The sequence below is a fragment of the Sapajus apella genome, unplaced genomic scaffold, assembly GCF_009761245.1.
Source record: "Sapajus apella isolate SASKATOON/1434 unplaced genomic scaffold, GSC_monkey_1.0 scaffold66, whole genome shotgun sequence".
In the NCBI taxonomy this organism is placed as follows: domain Eukaryota; kingdom Metazoa; phylum Chordata; class Mammalia; order Primates; family Cebidae; genus Sapajus; species Sapajus apella.
In genome coordinates, this window is record NW_022437006.1 from 10,707,726 (window position 1) to 10,728,991 (window position 21,266).

General features: G+C 36.8%; 1 protein-coding gene across 3 annotated transcripts in view; it reads right to left on the bottom strand.

Moving 5' to 3' along the window:
* SLC38A4 (solute carrier family 38 member 4) overlaps positions 1 to 21,266 on the bottom strand; it is a 79,971-nt gene that overhangs the window by 18,509 nt on the left and 40,196 nt on the right. For all 3 annotated transcript variants that reach the window (XM_032248395.1, XM_032248397.1, XM_032248396.1), the window contains exons 2-6: positions 11,572 to 11,802; positions 7,182 to 7,272; positions 6,564 to 6,679; positions 3,725 to 3,798; positions 3,160 to 3,252 (exon numbers count right to left, since the gene is read on the bottom strand). In XM_032248395.1, the coding sequence (XP_032104286.1) occupies positions 3,160 to 3,252; positions 3,725 to 3,798; positions 6,564 to 6,679; positions 7,182 to 7,272; positions 11,572 to 11,690 (493 nt within the window). In that variant the 5' untranslated portion in view covers positions 11,691 to 11,802. The remainder of the gene's footprint in view (positions 1 to 3,159; positions 3,253 to 3,724; positions 3,799 to 6,563; positions 6,680 to 7,181; positions 7,273 to 11,571; positions 11,803 to 21,266) is intronic.

Genomic DNA, 21,266 nt, shown 5'->3' on the forward strand with positions numbered 1-21,266 from the left:
TAATTTTGGGGGGATTGAGAAAATTAAATGTTCTAAATGTAGAGATGTTAAATACAGAAACACAAGTCATTTCCCTTTTGCCAAATATCAACTAATCATATAAAGTAACCAAAACAAGAGCACTTTTCTGGGATGATGGTATGAAATTTCATCTTACTCGCTTAAAGTCACACCTCTTACTTGTGTGTGGCTTGACTGAGAGACCACTTTATAGTTTATTCCATTATTTAGAAGCATAGTAGTGGCCATACTCTGAACCACAGATGATGTTGCTGCCACTCAGCTTGTTGAGTTTAGGGCTAACTATGCTTATGCCTGGTTATTTCAGTTGTTAAATTAGACCAATTATAAGGTGATCCTATGAAATGCTTGATACTTTAAACCTTAGTAAGGTTGAGAGTTTGAAACAAATGTAAAGTGGTCTATTTGTTGGGGTTTGGGGGGCTTATATGCACATGGCTCTAAACCAGTAAAATGAATGAGATAATTCTGATATTACTGCCAAATTCTACCTCAGATTATAGTGTCAACATATAAATTTTTTAAAAAAACACAAATCATTAAGATACAGTTGAATTTTATTTATCTGCTTACCAACTATCCATTATCAGGGCAGTCAGAAATCCTCGGTAATTCCAGTGAATTTATTTACTAAAGTGGGTTGCCTGTTTGCAAAATCTCTATACAAGTTATTCACTGTAGCATTTTTATGGCAGTGAAAAATTAGAAACAATCCAACTGTTCATCAATAAGGATATTATAAACCAATTATGCCACATTTGTGTAATGGAAAACTCAAAAATCATTAAAAAGAATAACATGCAAATATTTTCAAAGCATATTCTTAAATTTAAAAAGAAAGCTGGCCGGACGCGGTGGCTCAAGCCTGTAATCCCAGCACTTTGGGAGGCCGAGGCGGGTGGATCACGAGGTCAAGAGATCGAGACCATCCTGGTCAACATGGTGAAACCTCGTCTCTACTAAAAATACAAAAAATTAGCTGGGCATGGTGGTGCGTGCCTGTAATCCCAGCTACCCAGGAGGCTGAGGCAGGAGAATTGCCTGAACCCAGGAGGTGGAGGTTGCGGTGAGCCGAGATCGCGCCATTGCACTCCAGCCTGGGTAACATGAGTGAAACTCCGTCTCAAAAAAAAAAAAAAAAAAAAAAAAAGAAAGCTAAAAATCAGTATCATAAGATGATCCAATATTAACAATACTCAATGCATTTTTAAATTAGGCATGGGGAAACCTACGAGTAGTTATTTCTGAGGGTGACTGATGCAAACTTTTCTTGGTAATTTATATATTTATGTAGCATTTTAGTTTTTTACAATCAGCATATATTTGTTTTATAATATTTTTAGTGCCTTTGTAAGGTCATTTTTACACCTGAAAAATGTATGAATGGTCTTTGTAAAATGGCCTTTCTAAGGTCATTTTTATACATGAAAACATTAGACAAAGGAGTAAAGTGATCTTCCCAAGGTCACAGACAGTGACAGAAACAGACTTAAATTAAGGGTCATCACTCTCCAAAAGCTTATTTCTATTCAAGTGTTTTAAAATATCCTTTAGAAACTGTAACATACCAGATACATACCAACAGGACCATGAGAGCCCAGAGAAACTAGTGTTTTAGTATTTAACAGTCTAGAGAAGCAATATACCAGGTGAGCAGAGAGTGAGAGAGAAAATGTGTGTGTGTGTTAGGGTTGGAGGACTTTGAGAGATATTAAAATGGAGAAAATAACCTGTGCAAATATGCAAAGAAGGCATGGAGGATTTTTAAACATATTAAAATAATACTATTGGAGGACTAAATATAGTTTGTTATGGTTTGACACAGGACACGTAGGGTATAGATCATGGATAAATAGATTGATAGATAGATAGGTGATAGACAGATTATAGAGAGAGAGAGAGAGACAGACAGATATGGGAATTGCTAGGAAAGGCTTAGAAAGATAAGCAGAAGAACTAGATGAAGATCCTGTGTCAGTCCAATGAGTTTACGTTTTACCCTGAAAATAATAAGGGCATACTGAAGAATTTTATGCATAACAAAAGCAGAAACAGCCTTAAATTTGCGGAAGTTTATCTGGAGAATAAATTAGAGTTTATCTGGGAGCAGGGGAAACTCAAGGCAGGAAGACCAGTTAGAAGACCACTGCAATAGTCTGAGCTAAAAATGGTGATCGGCTGTGGTCATGAGGGGGGAAGGTGAGGAGAGATTCAAGAGAAAAGCAAGAGATCAAATGAACAGGATGTGGCATTTGACTGGAAATGCAGAGTTGGGGAAAAGGAAATATTTACACCGACATCCAGATTTCTACGCTCAGAAACTGGATTATTGCTGGTGGTATTCACTGAGGAAAGAAAGGTCAGAGAAATAGAATAGCAGGTTTAGGGACTGGGTAGGAGGTGAGGGAGTAAGTGTCACTATGTGGGGAGACAGTTGGGATCATGTGTCAGGAAGCAGCCAGTGGGACATCTGAAATATATATGGGTTTGAGGCCTTCTGAGGGCCAAAGACACAACAGAACCAGTATGAAGCTGGTAGGCAAACACACCAACAAGAACACTGTTAAAAATATATATTTCAAGGCCCTACACTGGAAATGATAATTCAGTGGGAATTATAAGAATCCATAGAATCAACAAACCTGGGTTTATAGTGCATTTGATGCCTAGCCAGACATTTGCCTTAGTAAACTTCTAGAGATGCTGCCTATTGGGCTGGCTCAGTGCAGCCTGCGTCTCAAGGACCACAGTATTTGGCTATGTTCCCCCAGAAACCCACTTCTCAGTTTTGCAAAACAAACTCTGTCACACATACAAAACATCAATCAACTGTTTTGGCAATGAAGAAATAAGCACAAATTCTTCCATTTTTAAGAGTAATAATTCATGCCATAACAACATTAAAAATCAAGAAAGCTTTTATTTTATATTTTAATTCTAGAATTCAATTGGCAGGGTTTTATATATTATTTCATTCTTAGATATTGCTGTTTTTAATTAACGAGGGACACAAATCTATTTAAGAAACTATAGTTTTAAAATTTAAGAACTCTAAGCAGCAATTTAATCTGTATTTAAAGTGCTTGTTCATTGCCGTAAGTTTTCTTATGGTTGTTTTTAATAAATATATCCCCTTACCTCCAATATTCTGCATTGTAATGGAAATAAAAGCTCCAATTTTTCCCGGCCATCCAAATGCCTTTTCTCCTAAGTTTTCATAAATCAAAGACCCTACAATATAAGATAAAATAGCATTGTTAAAAAGATTGTTTTAATGACTAAAATATTTTTGTTATATAACTCCACACTGAAGTCTCAAACATGTAAATAAACTTCATATAGAAATTACAAGCGCAAAAGATGCAACCTCAAAAACCAGTAAGCAATATATTAAAATGTTCTCCAAATAAGAAGCAATGGCTTTATTTATTTTAGCTGCACGTAGCAAGTCAAAACAGTTCTTTCTATCATATATCAGAAATGTCTTTTTTTCCTATTTGTCTTGAACCTGAGCCAGTTGACTTTCACTCCTGCCTCTCACTTGCCCAAACAACTAAAAACATTGAGAGATCAGGTCACTGGGCTCAGAAGAAAATGAAATGTGAAACTGACTACAATCATCCTAAGGTTATGAAGCAACAGACTGAAATACTCTTTTATGAGAATTAAAATAGAATGTTGTTGGACTCAAGCAGTAGCATACCTCCTTCCTTGGCTGTTTTTAATAAAAGATGAACTGAATACAGTGATAATACTGCCACAGCAAGCAGCATGATTCTGTAAAGGGAAGAGAGAGTAGGTAATAAAGTTTCTATAATAAAAAAGATGTAATTATATTAGATGTTACAATAAAAGATCACATTAATCTTTTTAATCATCAAATTTCCAAAAGTATGTGGGTTTGGGGGAAGCTGATAAATTCTTTCAGAACTTTACACATAACCTTTAAAGTCATAGAAATAGAATTTGCTATGTTTTACATGCCTAAATCTACTACCCGAAGTCCCTAACTTTTTTATAATGTTACCCAATTGTAGAATCTGGTTCATAGCTTAGATGCTAAGTGTACAGAAAAATTAGCAAATGCTACATCTACTTAGCACATGGGAATATGCACATCATATTTGCATGATATTCACATCAGCACTTAGAATTGAAGGACTATTCATTAGCCTGACTAAACCTTAATCTGAAATCTAGGAATCCAAAAGCCAAAGCATGCAATCTGAGCTGCCTTACTGCTGATCCTGTGCGTTAGATAAAAAATGTAAGCAGTTGCATATGTAGTAGAGAAAGCAGAGAAAGCTAAAGATGGGGCAGGAAGGTTCCTTTACTTTTGCTTTCAGAGTCATTTCTGCTGTTAGGACCCTCTGCATGTCCACATGCATTTATGGTTTCTTTATGTTTATGCTGAATGGTATTTTTCCAAATCTAAGACTTGGAGCACAAAAATAAGAATGTTGATAGAAGCATCTACATAATAAATGGAGGAACAATACTAACTTTTACCTGTAACTTAAAAAAAAAAAAAGGCTTTATCTTTGTTTATTTTTTTAGAAAAACACACTTTCCCCACAACTGATCTACTCTTTTGGAATTCCCAATGAAATCAATATTACAAATGTACATTTAGACCATGAATTATAAATTTTATGACCCCTGTAACTATATTTTGCTCTTATTTTCCATGAAGTATGTTTGCCAGAAGTGTCTAACCAATGACTTATTACTGTGTTTTTCCATACGCTTTATGAACTTAACTGTTTTTAAGGAATAATGTAATTCAGATTATATAATTTTGTTCCCTGGAAAAATAATGAGCATTTCCTATATTCTAAACATGCACTTTCTCTGCAGAAAATACTAACAGTAAAACCAATTAAATACTGTGTCACTTGCTATAAATTAAGAGAGAAAGCTTAATCCAGTCTGTGCTATTTAGACACACAAAACACACTTCATGATGTTTAGTGATTTAATTGTTCTGATCAAATTAATCTGCTAAATGTTTATAGGCCCGAAATGAGGCCCTCATTTTAAAAAAATGGAATATTCTTCTCTCATGAAAATAATCTGTGACTCTAAGATTGGGGTAAGTGTTGCCTATTCATCAGTGATCTGTAACTTCCTAACTAATTTTAATGGCATGTATAATTGATAAAGGAAGGCAGCTTTTTTGTCTTAGAGGTAATGCACATTACAAAATCATACAAATATATGACTATATATACAGCTATTAAAATTCAGATTATTAAAAAACCTACTTTATCTCAAACATGGCTTATATAAAAATAAAGTTGATATAAAACCCATTCAGCTAAAGAATATTATACATAAAACAGTTTAATCAAAGCACTAACACAATATAAATATTTATAGTCCTGATCCTTAGCCCTCAAATAGCTGTGTGATTACTAATCACATGTGATATTCAGAACATAAATAGTACATATTTATTATATAAATGTTGCATTCTTAGACAGTTATTTAACTCTCTAGCACTACGTTTGGAATTAGGATCTGCGTCCACAGTGGTGTCTAACATCAGACTTTATTCTTGTGAAGAATTCCACTGCTGCCAACTCTATCTTGGAAAATACCAGGCTGTACGTGATGCACATAAATGTCTATTGTTGTCCGTCACAGACAGTGCTATATCCACCCTACAGGTCAACTACCAGATGCCGCTTTTAGGCAGCATTTGAACAAGTCTGGTGAAAGTGCATAGGTTTAGGAATAGGGTTTGGTCACTCAACAAATATTTCCTGTACCAGGCACTGCACTAGGTTTTGGGATAGGGACATTGGTAAGTGAAAACAGACATGAACTCAACTTTCTAGAGCTTATGTCTGGCAAGGGAGACAGATATTTAACCAAATGAATCAGACAAATTGCATTAAAACTGTGGTGAGTATATGATAAGGTGATTTGCCCCAGTCATGGAGATCAGAGCAGGCAGCACTCAGGCGAGGCTGAACTGACATATGAGGAGTTAACTAGTGAAGAAGATAGAGAAGAGGGTTCCAAGAAAATGCGCAAAGGCCTGGTGGTGAGAAGGAATGTGGCATCTTGATGGGATGGAGACAAGGCTTATTGTGCCCAGTGTATCTTTCACACAGGGGCACAGGGAACGGGACATAAGTGGGGCCAGGGCATGCAGGGCTCTTAGGCTTGGTTGTTTCTTTCCTAAGAATGAGACAAAATTGCTTCTGGGAAAGATCTTTTTGACTGCTAAACACCAAATTATTTCAAGTATCTACTGAACAATGAAATTCTTCTGGTGAGGCTGCTCTAGCACTTTGGTTGGTTGAGCACATAAACTTTCTGCCATTGGATTAGGGATGGCTGGGTGACCAAGTACCATGATTAGCCTCCTCTGACTTTTTCCTCAGGTTACTATTCTATCTAAAAGCCAAAGGAATTCACAAATACTTTCTCAGATTGTTCATGTTTACAAAGACCAAACTTCAGATTGTCAACTGAAAGAGCCACCAGGTATGCATAGACTTCATCACCAAATGTTGACATACACATTCACTTACATAAAAAGTATGATCCCTGTGTTGGCCATGGCATAGGACAAGCCCAGGATCCCACTGCCCATGATAGCATTACTCAGGTTGAATGAAGACATTCCAAAGGAAGTGGTTCCGGGATGCTTGAAGAAGAAGGGATGTATTATAAGCAAGCATTTGCCAAAGGGCAAACCTTTGGGGGTTATCCTTATTCTCACATTATCTTTTCTGCAGATTACAGTCCAAAATTGAAGACTAAGATAAAATTACAGTGAGTAAAGCTGTTACTCAACATCAATAAAAGCATGTAATCTTCAATGGAATGCAGTGCTTGGTTTCAGCAGAGGCCTCAGTAAAAATAAAAATTACAAGGGGAGTCACATAAAGAAGGAAAAACATGTATGATTGCAGATTACCTTTGGGTTAGAATGATTTCCCCCCAAAACACATAAATTTCATAAATGATTTATGCAGCCATATGGCGAACAGGAAAAAACAAGCCCTTATTCCAGTAAGGACCTGAATAAACAGAGAATGTGCTGATCAAGGCTTGGAAAATTTCAGTCACATTGTTTTCCCACAGACACCTAGGTAGATCAGACACCCGCAGTCCCGTTTATTGCCTGAAAACATAGATTCACTTACATGTTCATCACCATAATCTGCCAGCTTCTTTTTCGCCAAAAATCCATTTGTCAGGAATTTCTGACTTTCAGCATCTTCATTAGCAAATTGACTGAACACACACACACACACACACACACAAACACAAATAAGAAAGTAAAAGCATCTAAATATATGCTTTGAATCATATGTACATTTCAGGTGATCTAAGTAACTGAATCAGAGGAGAGGAAATAAGATACCCCATTTTTTTTTCTTTTCTTCCTTCACATTAGTGATCATTCCAGAGCAACAACTGAGCTCCATTTACAAACATACTTTGGGATAGAAGAAGGATGTTATGAAGGAAGGAAATATTATTTTTAGTTAAAAATTGTTTATGGGACATTTCTTCTTTCTCATATTAGCTATGCAAGAAAGAGGCTAACTAGAACTAATTGTGTTCCCATTTAGAGTCCTTCCAAAGAAAGAGTACAGGGTGATGATAAAGTTTTCTGATCTACTACCATACCATAATCAGATGATTGTATTAATTCAACAAATACTGATTAAGTGCCTAGGCGCTGTGTTTCTAATCTCATGTGATACTCAAAATATCCCTATGATGAGGCAACTGTGACTCAGAAAGGTGAAGCAGCAGGCCCATATCCACCAGACCCTATTCTCCCCCTGGCATCAAGCAGTCCCAGGCAGGTCCCTGTGGCTGGTATTTTCCTCTCTTTTTTTTGGCACAATCGTTTATACATATAACTCCTGTTGGAAAGTAATTCAATGGTAGCTCTGTGTTGTGTTGGTTGTTTTTGTATGTGTGTGTGTAATTACTGTCAAAATGTACATGGATTATTAATAGGTAATGAATGAAACTAAGAAAAATATTAAAGCAATTCAATGAACCGGCAGAACAGTTGGAAGAAAATTTTAAGATGTCACTATCCACAGAGCACTGTGATTGTGGTTTTCTTGGGCACAGGCTGGAACCTGTACAATTTGATCATAGAGCTGTGCTGGTCAGCTCATGCAGTTATACGCCAGGGGCTTTAAGGCTACAGACCTAGGACCAGCCACCTTTCCAAGAGGCTCAATTAATAAGGCCTGCTGCTGCCATTGCATTTTTATACTGCAAAATGTCACAGACTTTTTAGTTGTTTTTATATAAAATGATCAACTATGTATATTTCTTAAAGGTGCTTTCAAATTGATGGTTTGAAAATTTTAGGGCATTTCCTACATAAAAATAAGATAAAATAATTGAAGAGCGTTCTATTAATATAATCTTAGGGGACAGGCACAGTGGCTCATGCCTGTAATCCCAGCGCTTTGGGAGGCCAAGGCAGGTGGTCACCTGAGGTCAGGAGTTTGAGACCAGCCAACATCATGAAACCTGTCTCTACTAGAAACACAAAAAATTAGCTGGACGTGTTGGCAGGCACCTGTAATCCCAGCTATTCATGAGGCTGAGGCAGGGGAATCACTTGAACCCGGGAGGCAGAGGTTGCAGTGAGCCGAGATCACACCATTGCACCTCAGCATGAGCCACGAGAGTGAAATTCTTCCTCAATAATAAATAAATAAAGTAATCCTTAGAAATAAGATAGAAAAGAATTATTCTAGGAGATCTGTACAAACTGCTTTTTATAACAGAAGTGAATCCTGAAAATAATCTGGAAAGGAAAGAGGATGGCAGGGTTAATTTTTGAGAATAGAAAATGGTACAAGATGTAGATAGAAACAGCAGACAAAACCACAAAGTTTTATGTGCTTTTCTAGAACTCAAGGCATAAATAGCTCTGTGTACACAAGTTAAGAACATTTCCTGGCCTTGTGCCACATTTCTCGTGGAAAGCATAATGCCCACAGTTGTTGCCTCCTTCCATTTCCATATACCCCTTAATGGTCTGTAGTTAATGTACCTGCTATGTGAAGACTGGTACATAATGTTTACAGCTGGAGACTGAGATGACAGGATAAAATGAAGCCTAAAATGGACCTGAGAACTACAAACACAAAAGTGCCACCTAGAATTTAAATGCTGGAATGTCCAACACTCTATTCTTCATTTTAATCAATAAACTTAAAATCTGTATTCCATGAGTAGTTTTTAAAATTTAGAATTTGAAAGTAAACAGATTTTCTTTCTTTGAGGCATTTGCATGTTCTTATTTTGGCATGAGATGAGTTGTAGTCATTAAACATGCCAAGATTGTATAAAATATATGAGAAATGTCCCCAGTATGCTAAATGTTTTGATACCAAACCCAGCATGTATTAAAAACACAAGTATAATGATCACAAATAAATACATTATGTTGAATTTCTCAAAAATTTACATTTAAGGGTTCCATGCAATCCACACATAGATAAAACCCATCTCTTTTAAACTGATTTTAAAAATTGCAAAATGATGACCTATGTTTAAGCCAGGAGATAAAGGGTAAGTCACTGTGAGTGGTTCAGAACACATTGCATGAAGCTTAACAAAAGCATTGATGCTCTTTCCATTCTGGCTTTTGAGGACCAAGTGGAATGACACTATGACAGTTCTTGGGTGGGTGTCCCCTTTAGTTTGGTCAACCTCTGCAGAGCTCATATTTGTGTGCATTCCTCTCAGAAACAAGCATCTTCAGGTTTGGATCAATTTTCTAAGGGTAATGCAGTGAAGGAGAAGTAACAAAAATTATTGAATGTCATCTATATACTGGGCACTCATCTCATCCTTGAAAAGCAGCTGTTGGTTTGCCATTTTACATTTTCCACTGAAGCTCGAAGATGACAAGCAGCTTTTCTAAAGTCAGGCAACTACTCTGCAGACTCCAAAGTCCTGTTTTCTACCATCCTAGTGTTTCCTGAAGGGTCACCTGATTTAGAAAATGCCATAATTTACATCTCAGTGGCCTCTCTAGTCCAATAACCCTAACATTCATTGCACTGAGCTACTTGAAAGAAGAACAGTGCTTCTTCTTGATGGCCTTTCCTGGGTGTTGTGAATAAAATGAGAAGTTTTTGTTCGAGCATAATATTCTCTATTTCAAGCCTAGATTTGGTCAAAAATTCCCTTCTGAGCATCTTAAATCATGTATAGTTTGATATAACATTTTGTGGAAAATCAATTGACTTATCAAATAACTACTGTGCACTTACTATGCACCAGGCAATGTGGCAGGTGGTAGAACCACAGAGACCATTAACCTGTAGTAGTGGTGTAATTAACATCTGCACAGACAAAGGGTGCATGAAGAAGGGGTGGTCACTTCTACCTGGGAGAGTAGAGGAATTTGGAAGACACTGCATAGGAGACCTGAAGTTGAGCTAATTCTTGAAGGATGAAAGGTGTGAACATGGGAAAAGTGGGAGCAGGTGACTGATTCTAGGCAGTTGGAGCAGAATGAGTGAAGGCAACAAGTAACAAATAGGGAGGGGGCAAAAGACAGTACAGGAGAGGCAGGTCAAGAACAGATCACAAATGACCTTACAAGCCCAGCAATGTGTAATCCACTTTCTCTTATGGCTAATGGAAAGGTGCAGAAGGGCTTCATCTGAGGTTAGAAATTGATTCCATTTTCAGTTGTAAGATTACTCTTGCAGGAGTGTAGAGGACTAGACAGAGGAGAGCAAAATGTAAGACAGCAAGACAAATCAGAGCTGTCTCCGTCTCACATTTAATGCAGGCCTAAGATAAGACCGCAGTAGAATGGATATAAAAAAAGTAGAGGATTTGAAGCAATAATAAAGTCTAACCAACTGGATATTAACTGGCCATTGGCTATGTGGGTCAAAGTTTACACCTAGGGGCTTTTGAGTGACCTGCTGGATGATAGCGGTGATTTTCACTAGGAAGGGGATTACTAGAGGAGAAACAGGTTCTGAAGGGAAAGACAGGAGTTCAATATTAGACATCACAGGTTTAACTTTATAAACGAGGCAATCCAGACACAGTAGTGGTCCAGTAGAGATGAGTAGTAGACAGTCGGATATAATAATCTGAAATTCAGCAGAGAAATTTAACAGGCTGGGGATATGGCATATATTCACTGAGTGAAGCCATAAGAGTTGTGAGTGAGCTTGCTCAGAGGATACTTTTAGAGAGAAAAGAATCCCTACAGAAACGAGGAGATGTAGCAATATTGAAGGAGGAATTTGAGAAAGGTAAAAGGAGCAACAGGCTAATATAATTAAAATTATTACACATTATTTATGGGGACAAGGACATTGTAGCCTCAATTCTAAAACAGTTACAAAATGGACTGATATTATCACTGTATTTCAGGACCAGGGAATTAATGTGCTAGCATCAATATCATTGTTATCTCAAATTTACCTGTAATATATCCAATTCTTCCCATCAAGATCCTTGTTTTCCATATCCACATTATGTCTTAGTTTTCCATGGAACCTAGTAACTTTAACCCCATACCTGCTCATTGCTGTCTTTTCTGAATTTCCTATCCCGATGTAGCTATCTGGAACACTCTCTCCGCTGCTGCTCTCATCATCTGGTTCGATGTTGACATTTCTCAGTTCCATGGGATCCATTTGAGCTGTCAGCACTTTCTTGTCCACACACAAGCCCCTTCAGTGTAAATAATATACTGTACCTTCAGCTTAAGGCTCTTCCACTTTGTGTTGATGTTCAGAACACTCTGTTCTGCAAACAGAACACAACATACATCATTATAATTTTATTTAAATAAGTGAACATGAATCATCTACATTTTGTATGTTCAGTGTAAAAGGAAGGAAGGGAGGAAACTCTTGAAAACTTTACATCAACAAATCCCAAAAGGTTCCTTTACCCAATACAAGAAAGAAAAAAATGGAAGAGAAGAAAGGAAATTACTAATAATTGCTAAACCAGCAGACAGTTATGGAGTGCCTATGTATAATGAAAATGGCAGGTTTTGCTAATCACTATGAAAAAAAAAAAGAAATCTTAAGATATGGCAGTAGTCTTCAAGAAAATTTTGGTATTTGTGAGTAGAATGCATGTTTTAAAAGAAAGGAAGACAAAAGTAAATTGTTGACAAAGGAAGGTCTGCCAAGGCAGAATATACCAGTGTCTTTACTAGCAATAACTAGAAACAAAATTGCTGCTTTAATTTAATTGAACATGAAAGAATTAACAGCACCAAAATGCTTGATAATATGCAGCATAGGTGAGGATCAAGTTTAGGAAGTCTCTTTCTAGGCATTTGGATCCTGAAGCCAAAGTTAAGAATAGTAACAAAAGAAAGTTCAGATTTACCTCTGGGTCAGCATCAGTCAACACCTATGTCAAATTAAAATGTATTTTAATAACAAAAAAAATCTAGATTTTAGGCTCTGCTCTGCTTTTAATTCACTGGATCTCAGCATAAGTCATTTAACATTTGGGGACCTCATTTTCCTCAACTATAAAATGAAAAGGGGTGGACTGGCATTGTGTTTTTGAAAAATGCCCTGAATCTACTATATGTTGTTGATATAATTTCTTCAGAAATTCTTACCATTAGATTCATTCAATTATTGTTGAACCATTATATTAGGAGAAACACTATCACTCTTGAAAAGTGTGGTCCTGAAATGTGAAATACTCATTTGATAATGAAATCCTGAGTACAGAAACTAACATAAAAATTGCTCCAGAAGTCACAAAATCTGCATTTTCTCTGACAAACAGAAACTACTACATGGGAATACCTCTATAACCCATTGCCGTGGCAGTACTGCTTTGGAATGCAATTCACACTTGAGAAATGTTCACATCCTCAAATTACAAAACATAAAACACACATGGAAACTCACTAGTAAGAGTGCCAGTGGGCACAAGAAATGATAAAATTCACATCTAAGGAACTACAAATAGCAAAGCAATTTAAAAGGGACTTTTACATTACTATAATAAAAGGTAAAAGAAAACATTCAAAATAATATAACTTTCACAGAATAAAAAAAATTATAAAAGAATATAACAAGCTAGTTGCAAAAAGAGCCAAAAAAGGAATTCTTAAAAAAAGAAAAAAATAGAATCATTGAAATTAAAAACAAAAAACTCAGCTGAAGGAAGAGTTATAAAATTGAAAGACAGATCTGTGGAAATCACTCCAATTATAGCACGAAGAGATTAAAAGAAAGGAAAATACAAAGAAGAAGTTAAGAGGAATGGGGAAAAATAAGAATTACAAGTTCAAATACACACTAATTGTCATTCCAATATAGAGAGATGTGAGGCTAGGGTGAGACAAAACATAAAGAGATAATGGCAGATACAAAGAAAGCAGTTCTCAGAATTAAAAAAAAAAAATAGCACACAGTGTTTCAAGCAGGAGGAATAAAAATGAATCTCTTATTGCTATAAGGCAGCCTAAGCGTATAACATAAAAGATCAAGAGAAACAAGTTAAAAGCTAAGAGAGAACAGAGGTAAGACATGCATATGGTTAAGAGAAAAGAAACTCACTAAATGAGTACAAAGGTTTTCCTCACTCTTCACACAGTACCAGTTTCACTTCCCAGCAGCAACCACTATTGACAGTTTCTGTTTTTAGCTCATCATTTAAAGTTAGCCATTCTAGATCTAAATAATTCACTAACAATTTTTTGACTTGGTTTACTGATTTTAGACTGGTTACCCATAAAAAATAAGGAAGTTAGCATACTTTTTCTATCCATCCTTCCTCTATACTCCTAATTATTTTAGTTAATAAAATACTTGCACAATTTGAGAATCATAGTATTTTCATATTGTTCTGTGAAACAAATGTGCCATAATTTGCTTGTTTCTAAACAAGGAAAACTAATAAGCAGCAATTCCAGTATTATCATTGTATAAATAGTATTCCCTAAAGACAAAGTGGTATATTTGACTACATAATAAATGAAATATAATTCTATTTTACCAAAACTTTGAAAGCAAATTTTCTATGCTCTTTTCATTCTGAATGGCTTCCTCTTCCAACCTCTGGGTCTTGCCCAGCTGCTAGTTTCTTGAATGCCATTATATCTTTCTTCAGTTTATTTTGTATTAGGCTAAAATAATGCCTTGAATAACTTTTTCACACAATGAGCCTATGTCTGTAAACAGAATTTCTGAGTTGTTGCATGTTGGAAAATGTCTTTATTTTGCCTTCAAACTTTGTTGATTATTTGAATTCTAGATTCAGAAGCGTTTTCCTTCAGAATATTGAAGAAACCTCTCTTCTAGTTTCTATTGATGAATCTGGTTCTTATTTCTTTGTGCAAATAACTTATTGATGTTTTTCTGAGGATTTTAGAATTCTTATCCTTATCTGAAATTTCATCATGATGTGTCTAGATGTGAGTCGCTTTTAAAATCCATCGTATTCAGCATGCAGAGGGCCCATTTAATCAAAAGGCTTGTGTCTTTCTTCAATAGAAGACACACTTTCTTCTAAAAATAGTAGAAAAATGTTCTACTATTTTAAAAAGCTATTTCTTCCCCTTTGTTTACTCCTAAAACTTTCGTTAATCAGGTATTAGACCTCTTGATCCATATTGCTTAGCTTTTCTGTTTACGTTTGATCTGTTCATCTTATTGCTCAATGTTTAGGAATATTTCCTCAATGTCACATCCAAAATAACAAATTTCATCTTCAGCGATATGTTTTATTTTTCAAATTGTCAGCTATTTTTCTCAATCCTGCTCTTAATTTCTAATAATTTGCTCTTATCCTCTTTCTGTTTTTTCATATCACTTTTTTTTTGTTTTATGGGAACAATATTTTCTCAGATCTTTCTAAGGATATTGATGTGAGGTTTTCAGAAGTTCCTTTTGTTCCCTAAATTATACGTTTCTTCTGAAGTTATTCTGTTTGGTCCTTCTCTTCCATGCTGCTCGTTTTCCTTAGTTTCAAGTGATCCTAGGTTTTCTGTTCATATTTGTGAATGATGGAGAGCATTGATTAGCTTGGACAGGTGGTACTCGGAGCTTCTCTGAAATTGTGTGGGCCCGTTTCACTGATGGGCTTCTCCCTTGTAGGTTCTGCGGCTTGTCTGTGGGACCAGCATCCAACTTCCACACATGGCTGCCACTCCAGGAGTGGTTACTCTGGGGGTGAAGCATTTCAATGTATCTTCTTTTTGGTAGAGCTTTCATTCCTGCTTGTTATACCACTTTGTCTGCAGTAGAAGCCCTAATACTTATCCTAGCCTCCTTCCTCAAACTTTTCTTACAGATTGGATCACAGATTTATCCTGTAGTCAAAAATGGTATCCCAAACAGACCACCATGTCTAAACTGAGGTTCCTTGGTGGATACCTGATCACTGGTTGCCCATGATCTATGCCTCTTCTTTGTCTATGCTGACTTAAGTTGAAGCTGCTGCAGGGCTCCCCATGGAAAAAGCACACTTACCTTGGTTCCTTTTCTCTTTCTCAGATTTTTCAACCCTATCATCTTTCTGCCTCCTAGGAATTTTCAAAAATTTCTGTTTGTTGATGACACCACTATTGCTTTTCACAGTTTTGTGGTTTGTCCTTTTAAAAATATGATTTTGTGTGAGGTTTCATTGTTTGATTTCCCTAAAGCTAGATCCTAAGCCCCCTTCTTCCAATCCACTTCCAAGACTTCATATAACTTGATGGTTAATCTTTTTTTTTTTTTGAGATAGAGTGTCTATCGCCAGGCTGGAGTGCAGTGGCAGGATCTCAGCTCACTGCAACCTCTGCCTCCCAGGTTCAAGCAATTCTCCTGCCTTAGCCTCCCGAGTAGCCAAGGCTATAGGTGCCCACCACCATGCCTTGCTAATTTTTTTATTTTTAGTAGAGACGGGGTTCACCATGTTGGCCGGAATGGTCTCGATCTCCTGATCTTGTGATCCACCTGCCTTGGCCTCCCAAAGTGCTGGGATTACAGGTGTGAGCTACAGCACCTGGCCATGATAGGTAATTTTATGTGTCATTGTGGCTGGGTTAAAGGATGGGAAGATAGCAAGTAAAACCTTATTTTGGGGTGTGTCTGTGAGGGCGCTTCTGGAAAAGATTACCATTTGAATCAACAGACTGAGTAAAAAAGATCCACTCTCACCACTGAAGGTGGGCATCCTCCAATCACTCCAGGTTCCAAATAGAACAAAAAGTCAGAGGATGGGCAAATTTACTCTCTCTACTTGAGCTAGGACATCCATCTTCTCCTGCCTTCTGCTGCCTTTGAACCCTGGAGCTCCTGGTTCCTAGACCTTGCAGTTCTGGCACTTATACCAGCAGCATCCTGTTTCTTAGCCTTTGGCTTCAGATTAAATTACACCACCAGCTTTCCTGGTTCTCCAGCTTGCAGATGCTGTATTTTCAGACCTCTTTGCTCCATAATCATGAAAGCCAATTCCCATAATAAATGTCATCTTATATCTACACACACCTATATCTGCCTATCTATTTATCTCCAGTTGGTTCTGTTTCTCCGGAGAACTATGATGAATGCATGCACCAAAGACTCCTCAAGTTACATAGTCTAGGCTTCTCCTGGGAACTAGAGTACCATGTGTCCAGGGGCCTATATGTCATCTACATATCTCAAAGGCAGTTTAAATTCAATGTGTCTAAAATCTAACTTGTGATAGGCCCCTCTTCTTCCAATGTTTCCTTTCCAAAGAATGTTGTCACCATTTGTCCAGTTATTCAAGTCGAAAGCATAAGACACTTCTATTACAAATTTTTCTTTCTTACCCTCCACATCTAGTTCTTTACTAAGTCTGGTTGACTTTTACAGTGAACTGAAGTATTTCTCAAGTTAGTCTTTTTCTTTTCACCTTCACTCTTGTCCAAGCTACCATCATGTCTATTGTAAAAGTCTCCTAATTGATCTTGAATTCTCTCTTGCCTTCCTTAACCGCCCCCACCATTCATTATTTATACAATAGAGTGATCTTTGAAACATAACAGCAACAACACAGATCATTTCATTTATTTGCTTCAAACCCTTTAATGTTTTCCCTTTATTCTGAGGATAAAGTCCAAAATTCTCAACATGCCCGATAAGATTCTGCCTTGGCCGCTCACCTCTCTGGTCTCATCTCCTTCCACACTCTCCTCACCTTAGCGTTCTAGCTACACTAGTCTTTCCATTCCAGAAATTCACCATGTTCTCTATACCTCAGGTCATTTGCACATGTGAGTCCCAGTGACTGGCATGCTCCCCTCTCTCCTCCACTCCATCCTTCATTTATCCAGTCCCTCTAGGGGGCCATAGCAGTGTCTTTCATAGTATCCAACTTAGTCCAGGGGATCAGGGAAGGCTTCTCTGAGGACGCAAAAGTGGGGCTGAGATCTTTGCTGCTGTACGCATACATGCCTGCAGTCCAGAAACTTCAGTTAAAGTCTGTTTTACTTTGTATATTAATAGAAATCTAATTGACTTCATTTGCATTAAGCCATGCTAATCCTGGAATGTTTTATAAAAGATACATCAAACACTCATATGGCACTTACCACATGCCAGCTACTGTTTTAAGGCCTTACATCTATCAGCTCTTCAGAGCGGCCCTCTGAGGTGAGTACAATTTTTTTTTCTTATTCCCCATTGTACAGATGAGGTAATGGAGGCACCAAGTTGAGTGGCCTCCACGCTATTCCACCTTTGTATTGCTGTCTCTACTACAGAGAAATAAAGCCTAATCAGGGAACAAGAACTATGGCTTTGCAGTAAGCAAAACTGGGTATAAATTCTGGCCACATTAACTATCTTCTGACTTTTCCATCTTCTGTGAAATGAAGGTAATATTATTTGTCACAAAGCAGTGTTGTAAGAGTTTAAATGGGATAGTGGGTGTCAAAGTTTGGCATATAGTTTGCCCTCAATAAATTTTAAATCCTTTTTCCCTCTTCCAGTAATCAGAATCTAATTGATATCTTTACCTACATGCAAATGTACATAGTATTTCATATGCATAGACACTTACAAAAGAGGGCTTTGCAAGTTCTCAAAACTCTCATAAACATTATGAGCAAGGTAGGTGCCCCTTCATAAATGAACAAATTAAGACCTAGTTTTATGCTGTTTTTAGCATATATAAAGTATTTATTGGGATGGGCATGGTGGCTTACACCTGTAATCCCAGCACTTTGGGAGGCCGAGGAAGGTCAATCTCTTGAGGTCAGGAGTTTGAGACAAGCCTGGCCAACATGGCAAAACTTTGTCTCTACTGAAAATACAAAAATTAGATGGCCATAGTGGCTCATGCCTATAGTCCCAGCTACTTGGGAGGCTGAGGCAGGAGAATGGCTTGAACCAGGGGGGCAGAGGTTGCAGAGAGCCGAGATTGTGTCACTGCATTCCAGCCTGGGCAACAAAGGAAGACGCCATCAAAAAAAAAAGAAGATTTATTCAATTTTTGCCTTGGCCAAGGGAGCTCTCACAAAAGTTGGGATACGCTTTCATAGCTTATATCTTAACTCTGACGAATATATTATTGATCTATTTTAAGGGAACAATGGTTAAATGCACAATTCAAAAAGAATTAGCACATTATGAGAAACTAAATATTCTGAATCATCTGTCTACAGCACAAAGTATATACCTTGAAGCCTTTAGACTATATCATAATTGCTAAAATTTAATCAGAAACTATGGAAGACATGGAAGATAAATAAAACAGATTCCTTGCACCTGAGGAACTCAGCCTACTAAAACAAACAGATTTTGAGCAAACTCTTATAGCATGACATAATTAACATTTTTACCCTTTACTTGGAATAAATATATAGTGAATTAATCAAAGAATTATTGCATGGGGAGGATAGAAAAGAATATAGCTGGCAAACACTGTAATTGAAATGAAAAATTATCATAGGCATAGATTATTCTGCTGTTCGCCATCTCAGAATGTGGTACCTTCATTCATCCAACCACTCACTGGGCGACCTTGACTGCCCCATTCTCTATTCTTCACCCCCTACTCATGTCCAACGTATCACCAAGTCCTATCAGTCCTTCTTTCAACATTTATTTAAAATTCCTCCACTTCTATCTCCATCACCACTATGTTATTCCAAATGACTGTCCTACTGAAGACCCTACTGTGATTTTGTCATAACTTTTAGACTAAAGTCAAATTTCCTAATACACTGGAAGCTCTATATACTTTGACCCAGATAAACCTCTTTATTCTCATACTGAATCCCACCACGCCACACTCACTGAATACACTGGGCTTCTTTCATTTCCCTGCTGTCACTGCAGGACCTCTTAACGTGCTCTTCTCTCTGTTTGGACTGCTCCTCCCCACATTCTCAGCCCAGGTGTCTCCCAATGTTAACTAAAACAACCTGAAAATCTTTAAAGACCAGTTGGTCAGACCGGCCTTCTCTGACCTCACATTACACTATATGCTCTCCTCTCTCTTGTTGTATTTATCACACATTTAACTTACTCTTTTAGTTGCCTATTTAATAGGCAACTAAACTGTCTCAGGCAGGAAGCTTCATGAGAATAGGAACAGTGCTGGGTTTGTGGATTATACATATTCCCAGCATCTAGCACAGTGCCTAGTGATATAGTCCACTAAGATAAATGCAATTTCATATGATCTGTGTTACATTAATAGATAAAGGTATGATTTTGATTACAGTTTTATAGCATAATGCTTCAAAATGAAATGAAAATGTTCTCTTCTGATTGCCAGGAGAAAGAATAGCTTTGTTGCACAAAGAATGTTCAAAATGCTTCATAAAAATCAAATTTAGGTCAATAGAATTTTCTATAGTCTAGCTTTTCTTCCCATTAAAGTTAAGTTTCTCTGTGATACAAAGAAGTCTTGCAGAAAAAGACTGGATTTTCTAGCGCAGCGGTTAACTGCATTCTTAATTCCATTCACTCTTCATGAAAATACGAAGTCAAAACTTGAAACCAAGTATTTAGAATACCATGATATTAGCATAATTTCATTTTCATCATATTTATTAAAAGATATCTAAGTGTTCTGAGTAGTTAATTCTTTATATCCAAATTCTAATTATTAAACATTGTAATGTCCTCTTCTTTGGATGGGTACCTAAGAAGCTCAGGGTGTAAGGGTGTCAAAACAGTAAATTTCTTATATTTTACCTATATGGTTCAACTTCAAAGAAAGACATTGAACCTAGAAAGCAAAACAGTCCTTGAGTTGAGAAGCAAAAGTTCTGACCTTCCCTAGTTACTGTAAACATTTATTTTACCTGATAAGTGAAAGTGAAAAGGGAGTTAATATTGCCAGAACAGATTTCCCAGCATTGCTATCTGTCTCATCTTTCATGCCTACTCGGAACTGACAAATCCACTTTGAAATTCAGGTTTAGGTAGCAGATAGCTTTAGCTGTATTACACTTTGGTTGAACAAGGGTCATGCAACTTCTAAAAGCCAAATCATCTTGTCTCCAAGGAACTTACTTAAATCTACATCCACCCTGTACCACAGATAAATGAATATAACTTTGACATTGATAAATGAATATAACTTTCACACTAAAATCAATCTAATATTACCTTTATACTAAATTACCTTAATTTCCCCAACAAGGCCATTCCAGTCACATTTCATCAGTGCATACGCTTATTGTTCTATAGCATGAGTTCTTACAGAAATTAGCTTTCATAAAAGCATTCAGTCTGAGGTACCTTTTAAACAAGAAACTCACAATAACAGCAGAACTGTACTTAATTGACTATTTCCTATTGCTAGTGCTAATATTTTAGCATTTCCTTTTTTTTCCCCTCTACTCAGATGCAGCTTACAGGTAATATCTAGGAAGAACTAGAAAAGTTAAAATAAATAACCAAATACTGAGGTCTTTTCCCATTGCTAAAAATATTACATTCTTGCTAATACAAGCATTAAAGCAGCCATTTGAAGAGGTATTAAGGGCTAGTCATAAAATTTGAATATGCAATTTTGTTTATAGACTTTCTAGCTCTGCTCCTAGAAAAAAACATAGTCATCTTAAACATAAATTGCCACATAAATTTTAAAGCCTATTTTCCCAAACAGTAGTTTCCAGAATGTACAGGGATATGTAGCCTACATGATATTAACATAGTGAACTCTTTATGATTCACATTTTAATGCGTGATTTAATCTGTCATGAATTCTAGATGCAGTAGGTTCCATTCATTTAATAGATATTAGATCACTCCCAGAAGTAC